A 12528-nucleotide genomic window follows, 5' to 3' on the forward strand; every position below is an offset into this window, starting at 1 on the left:
AAGCAAAGATGAAGCCAAGACACAGGCCCCTATCTTATTCTTAGACACTTCCCCAGGTGACCAGGAAAAACAATCTCCCGACATTGAAGAGGGCAGACTTCAGACTACTCCCCAGCCTTCTGAAATCAAATCAAAAGTCCCTGGTGTGTGAGCCAGGAAGAACCACTGGTAGAATTTAAAAGGACACTGTAAGCTAATCCCTTGCTACTCAGAGTGTCGTCTTGTAGCAGCACTGTCTCCTGAGAGCTCGTTAGAAATGCAGTCCTGGGCCCCATCCCAGGCCCACTGAACCAGACTCTGCATGTTAACGGGTTCCCCAGTGATTCGTCCGCACAGTACTGTTTAAGAAGCATTGCAATCCCCTTGTTTTACAGACTGAAAAGAGACGGCTGAAAGTGGTTATGGAGCCAGCTGGCAGCAGTGGACTTGACTTTGCAGGCAGGGCATTTTCCACCAAATGCTCTGACTACCCGGCCCCAACCATCCTCCCAGTGCCATGTCACAGAAGGCCAGGCAGGGGCTCAGCTTCAGGGGATAACCTTCACCTAAGAACCAAGGGGCAAGGTTCGGCTTCCAGAAGGGCTCTGTCTCGAGCCAGGATTCATTCTTTCCTGTTACAGCCAGTGTGAGGAGAACCACAGCCCTCTCACTTACACTTTCACCTTTACCAGCTGGGAGGTGACTCAGGACACACACCCAAGGCCACTCTGAGGCCTGTCAACTTTTTCTGTACTCAGTTTCTCAAAGTGAAAGTCGCTCAGTCGTGTCCGACTCTTTGTGACCCCATGAATCGCAGCACGCCAGGCCTCCCTGTCCATCACCATCTCCCAAAGTTTACTCAGACTCATGTCCATCGAGTCCGTGATGCCATCCAGCCATCTCATCCTTGGTCATCCCTTTCTCCTACTGCCCCCAATCCCTCCCAGCATCAGAGTCTTTTCCAATGAGTCAACTCTTCGCATGAGGTGGCCAAAGTACTGGAGTTTCAGCTTCAGCATCATTCCCTCCAAAGAAATCCCAGGGTTGATCTCCTTCAGAATGGACTGGTTGGATCTCCTTGCAGTCCAAGGGACTCTCAAGAGTCTTCTCCAACACCACAGTTCAAAAGCATCAATTCTTCGGCGCTCAGCCTTCTTCCCATAGTCAACAAAAAAGTCCAAAATGCAATGGATGCAATGTCAAAAACGACAAAATGATCTGTTCATTTCCAAGGCAAACCATTCAATATCACAGTAATCCAAGTCTACACCCCTATCAGTAATGCTAAAGAAGCTAAAGTCAAATGGTTCTATGAAGACCTACAAAACCTTTTAGAACTAACACCAAAAAAAGATGTCCTCGTTATTATAGGGGACTGGAATGCACATGTAGAGAGTCAAGAGCTACCTGGAGTAACAGGCAAATTGGGCCTTGGAGTACAAAATGAATCAGGGCAAAGGTTAATGGAGTTTCACTAAGAGAATGTACTGGTCATAGCAAACACTTTCTTCCAACAACACAAGAGAAGACTCCACACATGGACATCAGCAGATGGTCAATACCGAAATAAGATTGATTGTACTCTTTGCAGACAAAGATGGAGAGGCTATATACAGTCAGTAAAAACAAAACCAGGAGCTGACTGTGGCTCAGATCATGAACTCCTTATTACCAAATTCAGACTTAAATTGAAGAAAGTAGGGAAAACTGCTAGACCATTCAGGTGTGACCTAAATTAAATCCCTTATGATTATACAGTGGAAGTGAGAAATAGATTTAGGGGATTAGATCTGATAGACAGCGTGCCTGAAGAACTATGGATGGAGGTTCATGACACTGTGCAAGAGGCAGTGATCAAGACAATCCCCAAGAAAAAGAAATGCAAAAAGGCAAATGGTTGTCTGATGAGGGCTTACAAATAGCTGAGCAAAGAAGAGAAGCTAAAGGCAAAGCAGAAAAGGAAAGATATAACCATTTGAACGCAGAGTTCCAAATAACAGCAAGGAGAGATAAGAAAGCCTTCCTCAGTGATTAGTGCAAAGCAATAGAGGAAAACAATAGAATGGGAAAGACTAGAGATCTCTTCAAGAAAATTAGAGATACCAAGGGAACATTTCATGCAAAGATGAGCACAATAATGGACAGAGATGGTATGGATCTAACAACAGCAGAAGATATTAAGAAGAGGTGGCAAGAATACACAGAAGAACTATATAAAACAGATCTTTATGACCCAGATAACCACGATGGTGTGATCACTCACCTAGAGCCAGACATCCTGGAACGTGAAGTCAAGTGGGCTTTAGGAAGCATCACTACAAACAAAGCTAGTGGAGGTGATGGAATTCCAGCTGAGCTATTTCAAATCCTGAAAGATGATGCTATAAAGTGCTGCACTCAATATGCCAGCAAATTTGGAAAACTCAGCAGTGGCCACAGGACTAGAAAAGGTTAGTTTTCATTCCAATCCCCAAAAAAGGCAATGCCAAAGAATCGTCAAACTACCACACGACTGTACTCATCTCACATGATAGCAAAGTAATGCTCAAGATTCTCCAAGCCAGGCTTCAACAGTATATGAACCATGGACTTCCAGATGTTCAAGCTGGTTTTAGAAAAGGCAGAGGAACCAGAGATCAAATTGCCAACATCTGCTGGATCATCGAAAAAGCAAGAGAGTTCCAGAAAAACATCTATTTCTGCTGTACTGACTGCCAAAGCCTTTGACTGTGTGGATCACAATAAACTGCGGAAAATTCTGAAAGAGATGGGAATACCAGAACACGATACCTGCCTCCTGAGAAATCTGTATGCAGGCCAGGAAGCAACAGTTAGAACTGGACATGGAACAACAAACTGGTTCCAAACTGGGAAAGGAGAACATCAAGGTTTTATTGTCACCCTGCTTATTTAACTTATATGCAGAGTACATCATGAGAAATGCCAAGCTGGATTAAGCACAAGCTGGAATCAAGATTGCCAGGAGAAATATCAATAACTTCAGATATGCAGATGACACCACCCTTATGGCAGAAAGTGAAGTGGAACTGAAGAGACTCTTGATGGAAGTGAAAGAGGAGAGTGAAAAAGTTGGCTTAAAACTCAACATTCAGAAAATTAAGATCATGGCATCTGGTCCCATCACTTCATGGGAAATAGATGGGGAAACAATGGAAACAGTGACAGACTTTATTTTGGGGGGCTCCAAAATCACTGCAGATGGTGATTGCAGTCATGAAATTAAAAGACACTTGCTCCTTGGAAGAAAAGCTATGACCAACCTAAACAGCATATTAAAAAGCAAAGACATTACTTTGCCAACAAAGGCCCATCTAATCAAAGCTATGGTTTTTCCAGTGGTCATGTATGGATGTGAGAGTTGGACTGTGAAGAAAGCTGAGCGCTGAAGAATTGATGCTTTTGAACCGTGGTGTTGGAGAAGACTCTTGAGAGTCCCTTGGACTGCAGGGAGATCCAACCAGTCCATCCTAGAAGAGATCAGTCCTGGGTGTTCATTGGAAGGACTGATGCTGAAGCTGAAACTCCAGTACTCTGGCCACGTGATGTGAAGAACTGACTCAGTGTAAAAGACCCTGATGCCGGGAAAGATGAAAGGCGGGAGAAGGTGATGACAGAGGATGAGATGGTTGGATGGCATCACCGACTTGATGGACATGAGTTTGAACAAGCTCCGGGAGTTGGTGATGGACAGGGAAGACTGGTGTGCTCTAGTCCATGGGGTCACAAAGAGTCAGACAAGACTGAGTGACTGAACTGAACTGAACTATACTCGCCATGGCATTCTCCAGGCCAAAATACTGGAATGGGTACCCTTCCCTTCTCCAGGGGATCTTCCCAACCTAAGGATCAAACCCAGGTCTCCTGCATTTCGGGCACATTCTTTACCAGCTTAGCCACAAGGGAAGCCCAAGAATATTGGAGTGGGTAGTCTATCCCTTCTCCAGGGGATCTTTGTGACCCAGGAATTGGACCGGGGTCTCCTGCATTGCAGGCAGATTCTTTACCAACTGATCTATCAGGGAAGCACCAGTTTCTTAAATCCAGTTTTAAAAAAGCAGTTCAGCTGAGAAGTCGCTGACACAGACAGTTCTAACCTACCCAATATCACCTCTAGGGGGCGGGTTCTCCACTTTAGTGCCCCTTCTATGAAGGGGGGATTCCCAGGTGATGCTAGTGGTAAAGAATCCACCTGCCAATGCAAGAGATGGAAGAGATGCGGGTTCGATCCCTGGAGTAGGAGGATCTCTGGAGCAGGAAATGGAAGCCCACTCCAGTATTGTTGCCCGGGAAATCCCACGGACAGAGGAGCCAGGGAGGCTAAAGTGCAAAGAGTCGGACATGACTGAGCACACAGTACTCCTATGGAGATCTGATTCTGGGCCAAAATATGCAAACAAAACTCTAACAAGTATGATTACCTACACATCATGAAACAGACCATTTAAAATATTTCACATCTCACTTCACGTGTAGAACTAAAACTGAGCTTCTTTTTACTGACTCCTGACCAAGATCTTAATGGGGGTGTACATTTTAGGACTTGACACTGTTTTGTGTTTAAAGTAATTTTTCCTTAGCTTCTCCAGCAAGGATTTTGTTTATTTGAATAGATTATCAGAAAGCAATAATGAAAAAAAAGAAACCCCATCCTGCCAAAAAAAAAACATTTGCTGCTCAATCATTAATTTCAATATGCTGACTTCCCTGCATCAAATAAGGGCAAGAAGAACACCTCTAAAAATGAAATGAAATGTAGCTCACTTTTAAAACGGGCAAAACAGAGGATGTACAATTTTTGCATATAATTAGTTCATATTTTTTTCCCCAGTGGAAACCCCAGAGAGGCAATGATTTGTCTCTCCAGGTTTCTGAATGCCTCTCTGCCTAACTGCTATGGCTAGGTGAGCTCTGGGAGAATTTCTTCATGTTTATGCCAAATGAGCAGCATTCTATTTTGGGGAAAAGAAAGAACTCTGGTATCAGGAAACAGGCTACTGGAATTAGCCTCTACCAGTTAAAACAACGTTTTCAGGTACCACAAATTTTTTAAGTGATATAAGAGTACAACAACACCCAATAATAGTTTATAACTTTTGATTGCAATGGCGTGAAGTACCATTTTCTAATGCATCTTTTATTTATTTATTTTTGGCTGCACTGGGTCATCACTGCTGTGTGCAGATTTTCTCTTGTGGTGGCAAGCGGGGTCTACTCTTCATTGCAGTGCGGGTCTTCTCATTGAGGCAGCTTCTCTTGTTTCAGAGAACTGGCTCTACAGCACGTGGGCTTCAGTAATTGCAGTATGTGGCCTTAGGTGCTTCACAGCATGGGGAATCTCCCCGGACCAGCGATCGAACCTGTGTCCCCTGCCTTGGCAAGTGGATTCTTAACCAAAGGACGACCAGGGAAGGATCTGGTAAATCCATCTGTAAATGTGACACCATATCACACTAACCTAAATCTGCTGGGTGCCACTAAATCCTTGTGGCACCTTAAAAAGGAAAACAGAAGGTCTTGGGGTTTAGGACAAAGGGAGGGTGGGGAAATATACTGTGCTAAGTCAGTTCAGTCATTTCCAGTGCTTTGCAACCCAATGGACTGTAGCCCACCAGGCTCCTCTGTCCATGGGATTCTCCAGGCAAGAATACTGGAGGGGGTTTCCATGCCCTCCTCCAGGGGATCTTCCCAACCCAGGGATGGAACCCACATCTCTTAACATCTCCTGCATTGGCAGGTGGGTTCTTTAATACTAGTACCACCTGGGAAGAGGCCATGGAGAAAGCAAATGAACATTATATTATAATCCCACTCTGACTTAAGATCAAACTGACATACATTCAAGAAAATACTTTTAAATGAAAATAAAATCACAGAACTTACTATGTGGTCTTGCATTATTATTTTTTCTGCGGGTGCAATGCGGCCAGTCAGAGACATCTGGCATCCAAAATGCAGCCCCCAGGTCTCCAGCTCAAAACGAGCATCCTTGTTTCTGTTGACAGAGTTGAGTCTTAAGCATTAAAAATGCTTACTATCTAAAAATTGTACTCATTAGACATAAAATCATGTTAATTTTTCAGAGACTGATTTTTATAGGGTTCCTGACTTCTATTTCTATTCACCATTTTTCTCTGCTCCAAGGAATTATAGGGAGGACTGCACCGATGGGGGACTCCAAGGGATGGAAAGGCTCCAGTGTGGCCCTCCAGTAAACAAAATGGGCAGTTGAGCCAAACAGTGTCTGCATATGTACTCAGTCACTTCAGTCACGTCCGACTCTTTGTGACCCTATTGACTATAGCCTGCCAGGCTCCTCTGTCCACAGGATTCTCCAGGCAAGAATACTGGCTTGCCATGCCCTCCTCCAGGGGATCTTCCCGACCCAGGGATTGAACCTGAGTCTCTTGCATCTCCTGCATTGCAGGTGGATTCTTTACTACTGACTCACTGAAGAAGCCCCGGAGCCAAATAGATCAGGCTTCAAATACAAATTCTGGACCTTGAGCAAACTCTGAAATCTTTTAAAGCCATGGTTTCCTGATTGACAAAATGTAGGACTAACCTAGCTATTTCATAGGGGTAATGAAAAGGTTAAATATGGCAATATACACACACAGTGCCACCACACTGCCTGGCACATGCTAGGTGCTCAGTATAGGTGAGATATGATTCTTGATAACAAACATCAATAAAGAGATTTTGTGGAGCATCTGGATGTGGAGATGTCCCCATACCTCTGGAAGTCATCCGCAAGCCTGGCCAGGTGCTGCTGCCTTACCAAAGGATCGAGACGAGTTTCCTTAGCCACAGCCTTCATCAGCTGGAAATCAGAGGTCGCCTGGCCAGGCATCCCTATACATTGTGAATGAAAACAAAGTGAAAAATGAGCAGTCCACACTGTAATCCAGCCCATCTTAGGCACAGAGAAATAAAACTCTGAACTTAAACTGAATCAGATTCACCATCTGACAGCAATGCAAGCCACCTTTTCATTTAAAATGTTTTCTAGTAGTCACATTTAAAAAGAGCCAGAAAGAAACAGATGCAATTATTCAAACAGTATATATTATTTAACTGAGTATATCCAAAATATTATCATTTCAACACGTAACCAATATAAAAAGTGAGTTAATCAGATAGTTTCTCTTTTGTTTCACACTACGTCTTAGACGTCTAGTCTGTATTTTTACACTTCCGGCACTGCTCCATCCAATCCCTCAGTTGCCCTAGTCATGCGCGTCAAGTGCTCAGTGGCCAGTATGGCTAGAGACCACCAAGAGGACTATGCAGATGTGAAAGGCCAAAGGATCACTAAGAGCGTTCATCCCTCTCTGCAATGAGGGTATCCTTATTAACTTCTCTAATTGCAGGATAAACGCATGCACATCAAATTCATTCGAGCACCGTAAGTGTAAGATGTACAAAGTCCTCCCATCTTAGTCTCACCCTGGTAATCAGATGAACATGATTAAAAGAATCTTAGATAGTCTTTTTTTTTTAATTCTAGTGTAGAGTGAAGATTACCTTCTGGAGCTCATGCAAAAAGAAAATAAAGAGTATTTTGGCACCTCTCAAAGAATACACCTGAAGAAAGTTAAATCACACGATTTCCTAGCCTGCATGCGTGCTAAGTCGCTTTAGTTATGTTCAACTCTTTGAGACTCCAGGGACCGAAGCCCTCCAGGCTCCTCTGTCCATGGGACTCTCCAAGCATGAATACTGGAGTGGGCTGCTATGCCCTCCTCCAGGGGATTTTCCTGATCCAGGGACTGAACTTGGGTGTCTTACATCTGCACTGGCAACACCTAGCCTAGTGAAGTTCAAAAACAGGGGGAAGATAGCTTGGTTTTAGGAAAACATCTAGCAACCAATTTAATGTCAAAGTAACAAATGGAATACACAAGATAAAGGAAACAGATAACCTTCACGGTGCTGACCAATTTCCAAAGGGCATTCTACCCTCCCACTTCCTCTGTGATCAAATAGATTACCTAAGAGTCATCCTCCCTGGGTTAAATTAGAGCTCTGGCACTCATCTAACTTAAGAAGGTTTTGCCCACTGCAAAGTGTCACAAGAACTTGAGAGAGAATAAAATACAAACATTACCCGTTAGAAAGCAGAGTTCGGGAATCAGGTGGGCCATCTGAGCCTCAGAGTTGTCATTTTTCTTGTTTTTCAACAGACTAACAAGAACTGGCTGGTTCAGGTCAGATAAGGTAATATCATATTGCTACAGAATACAAGATTAATGAGGGAAAAGTTAATATGGAAACATTATACAATGAGCATCCTTGCTTAAAAGCAACAAATGAATAGATAAGAAAATCTTTTCAATAGAAGAGAAAAAAAAGTCCCCATGGTAACCTACTCATGTCTACTCCCTTCCTGGGACATATCTCTTACATCTCAGAGCCAGCTTCATGGTTTTAATTTTTACCTCTTATAATTCAATACCATTTTTTTCCCAGTCATTTTCTCGCTCTCTTCTGAGTTTCATCCAGAGTCGTAAGCTGGATGAAATCCACAGTACCATGACCAGCGCAGCACTGCCGCTGGAGCCTGAGGCCAGCTGACCCATGTGCAACTAACTGGCTCTGGCACCTGTGTGCACTGTGCAAATATCATACACAAGTCGGAGGCAACAGTCATACTGAGTCAACCTCAGACTTCCCCAAAGAGCATCACTGTCCTTACTTTCCAGGACAGTATGATGTTACAGGGAAGTAGCTTTGAACTCTGACAAACGTAAATCTGGTGCACAGATAGTCTATCTACTTGGACCATGACGCTGGGGAAGGGGCTTACCTTTCCTCCTCTATGAAATGAGGAGAACAAGAGGCCAGACATGTCCCGTGTAAACCACTAGCTCGGTGTCTGGTTTATAATAAGTCCTCGGCCATCATTAGTTCCTTCCCCACCCCCTTTCCCTTCATAAACTTGAATTTCAACATTCTCACCTTGCCATGAGTTCATTTACCTTCCAAAGGCAAAGTTTCCATTAACACCAGTATAGCTTACTCAACACTGATGACAGAACGATTGGAATTATAATTTACAAAATGCCTGGGGACCACGTGATGCTGACATCAATAATTATAATGCAGGAAGCCAGCAGTGAGCGCTTCTCTCTTCAATAAAGACTTTAAGTCATTAAAATAAAAAACAATTCAGGAAACAGCAATTTAAAGTGGTGATTACAACAATGCTATGGCTGAAAAGCCTGGAGAAGCATTGGTAGAAAGAGTTTTTATACATGACTTCATTAATTCACATCTTGTGCTTGCTATACTCCAGCGACTGAAGGGAATACAAATAAAAAAGAGGCACAGTCCCTGCCTTTACACATGACTACATTATCTACAAAGCAAGGTAGATCAGAAGCACAAATAATACATTGATGCTAAGCACTTATATTTTTCCTCATTTAGTCTTTTTTTTAATGGATGAGTACTGTGTTTTTTTAAATTACACTATAATTGATTTACAAGGTCATGTTGTTGTACAGCAAAGTGATGGAGTTTTAGATAGATGTTCTTTCCAGATTTTTTCCCTTATAGGTTATTTAGTATAGTTTTTTTTTAATACTAAATATAAAAATATTTAGTATACTTCCATGTGCTATATAGTAGGTCCTTGTTGGATACCTACTACATATATATTAACAGTAGTAGTGTATATGTTAATCCCAAACTCTTGTTTTATCCCCCACTTCTCCTTTCATAACCATAAGTTTGTTTTCTATGTTTGTGAGTCTATTTCTCTTTGGTAAATAAGACCCTTTCCTCACTTACTCTTAACAACAGAGTATGACTGTTGCGTGCTCTGTCATGTCTGACTCTGCAACTCTATGGACTTCAGCCTGCCAGGCTCCTCTGTCCATGGGATTATCCAAGCAAGAATACCAGAGTGGGTTGCCATGTCCTCTCCAGAGGATCTTCCTGACCCAGGGATCGAACCTGCGACTCTTGCATTGGCAGGCGGATTTTTTTTTTTAACCACTTACCCACCTGGAAAGCTCTTAACAACGGGACTGTGAGTCAAATACTATTATCATCTTCTTCATTGATGAGGAAACATCATTAGAAATTAAATAACTTCCCAAGGTCATGTAACGGAAAATTAGCTCAACCAGGATTTATCACTTAAGACTTGTGAGCCTCTGCTTGTTACACCGCTCAAGGCTGGGTCCCTCACAAGGAATAGGGAGCAAGGTAGTGAAAACAATTTATGGCTGGTAAATCAAGGAACGCTTCATGAAGGAGGCAGAATCCAAGACAGCACCTTGAAGAAAATGCAGAAGTATTATAAGTTCTGGGAACAGCTCAAGCAAAACTGGGACATATTCCAAGAAGAGAGTATTCTACTATTTACCTGGAGTATGGTTAAGAATTCTACCCACTATGCTGTGTAATCAGGTGAATTTTACTGTCTCTCATGCCCTGATTTTCTTAGCATGTGGCAATAATTTTTGTGATAAGATAAAATAGAGAAGTATAAAGGTCAATATCAAGATGTCTTCCAGTAAAATTACAGGCTATAAAATCAATACACAGACATCACTTGCATTCCTATACACTGACAATGAAAAACCAGAAAGAGACATTAAGGAAACAACCCCATTCACCACTGCAACAGCAACAACAACAAAAATACCCATGAATAAACCGACCTAAGGAGACAAAAAACCTGCAGAAAACTATAAGACACTGATGAAAGAAACCAAAGACAACACAAAGACAACACAAAGATGGAGAGATATACCATGATCTTGGACTGGAAGAATCAATATTGTGCAAATGACCATACAACCCAAAGCAATCTACAAGTTCAGTGCAATCGCTATGAAACTACCAATGGCATTTTTCACAGAACTAGAACAAAAAACTTCACAGTTTGTATGGAAACACAAAAGACCCCAAATAGCCAAAGCAATCTTGAGAAAGAAGAATGGAACTGGAGGAATCAGCCTTTCCAACTTAAGACTATACGCAAAGCTACAGTCATCAAGACAGTATGGTACTGGCACAGAAACAGAAATACAGACCAATGAAACAAGGTAGAAAGCCGGGAGATAAACCTATGCACCTATGGGCATCTTATCTTTGACAAAGGAGGCAAGAATACATCATGGAGAAAAGACAGCCTCTTCAATAAGTGGTGCTGGGAAAGCTGGAAAGCTAAATGTAAAAGAATGAAACTAACTTCCTAACACCGTATACAAAAATAAACTCAAAATGGATTAAAGACTTAACTGTAAAGCCAGAAAGCTCTTGGAGGAAAATATAGGCAATACACTCTTTGACATACATCACAGCGAGATCCTCTTTGACCCACCTCCTAGAGTAATGGAAATAAAAAACAAACAAATAGGACCTAACTAAACTTAAAAACCTTTGAACAGCAAAGAAAACAATAAACAAGATTAAAAGACAACCCTCAGAATGGGAGAGAGAAATAATTGCAAATGATACAACTGACAAAGGAGTAATCTCCAAAATATATAAGCAGCTCATACAGCTCTATATCAAGGAAACAAACGGCCCAATCAAAAATGAGCAGAAGACCTAAACAGACATTTCTCCAAAGAATACATACAGATGGAAAATAAACACATAAAATGATGCTCAAAATCACTAATTATTAAAGAAATGCAAATCAAAACTACAATGAGGTTATCACCTCACACCAGTCAGAATGGTCATCAAAAAATCTACAAACAAATACTGGCAAAAACCAACACCAAAAAAATTAAAACACAAAAAATAATAGAAAAAATTAAAACATTATGGCTGAAGTGAAAAACAGGATGTCTTCCACTTTGAGAGTAGACTATATGGTAATTTATCATTCCTCTCCTGGGACAAAGAGGAAAGCATTCTAGAAACTGGTGCCATTTTCTTTCACTTGCTCCCTAATTACAATAGATATGCAGGGAATCACAACTCATTACAAAGAAAGTGAGAAGGATTTTTATCATGATTCCCTTTTCAGAACGTCACAGGTTCTCAAACACATCAAAGAAAAATGAATTTAACCATGCAGGAAAAATCCCAAATGTTTAACCAACTCTGTGTTTAATAAACACTAATGGAGAACACTTTTTTGCACAAAATGCTTTGCCAAATGCCCAAAGCTATATGTGTTCTGTAAGGACAACTGACGGAGAAGGCAATGGCAACCCACTCCAGTACTCTTGCCTGGAAAATCCCATGGACGGAGTAGCCTGGAAGGCTGCAGTCCATGGGGTCGCTGAGGGTCGGACACGACTGAGCGACTTCACTTTCACTTTTCACTTTCCTGCATTGGAGAAGGAAATGGCAACCCACTCCAGTGTTCTTGCCTGGAGAATCCCAGGAACGGGGGAGCCTGATGGGCTGCCATCTATGGGGTTGCACAGAGTCGGACATGACTGAAGTGACTTAGCAAGGACAACTGAATGAAGCGGACAGGGCGAAGAAGAAGAAGGATAAAAAATGATTTGCTGAGACACAGAATTCCCAAGGAGAGACAGGCGTGGGAAAGACAAT

At 42.2% G+C, this 12528-nt stretch overlaps 1 protein-coding gene across 1 annotated transcript in view; it reads right to left on the bottom strand.

Annotated features, from left to right (window-relative positions):
- PIWIL4 (piwi like RNA-mediated gene silencing 4) overlaps nt 1-12528 on the bottom strand; it is a 53727-nt gene that overhangs the window by 20202 nt on the left and 20997 nt on the right. Inside the window, exons 9-11 of the mRNA XM_052653195.1 lie at nt 8108-8231; nt 6735-6852; nt 5881-5992 (exon numbers count right to left, since the gene is read on the bottom strand). Of these exons, the coding sequence (XP_052509155.1) occupies nt 5881-5992; nt 6735-6852; nt 8108-8231 (354 nt within the window). The remainder of the gene's footprint in view (nt 1-5880; nt 5993-6734; nt 6853-8107; nt 8232-12528) is intronic.

The sequence above is a fragment of the Budorcas taxicolor genome, chromosome 15 (assembly GCF_023091745.1).
Source record: "Budorcas taxicolor isolate Tak-1 chromosome 15, Takin1.1, whole genome shotgun sequence".
NCBI lineage: Eukaryota > Metazoa > Chordata > Mammalia > Artiodactyla > Bovidae > Budorcas > Budorcas taxicolor.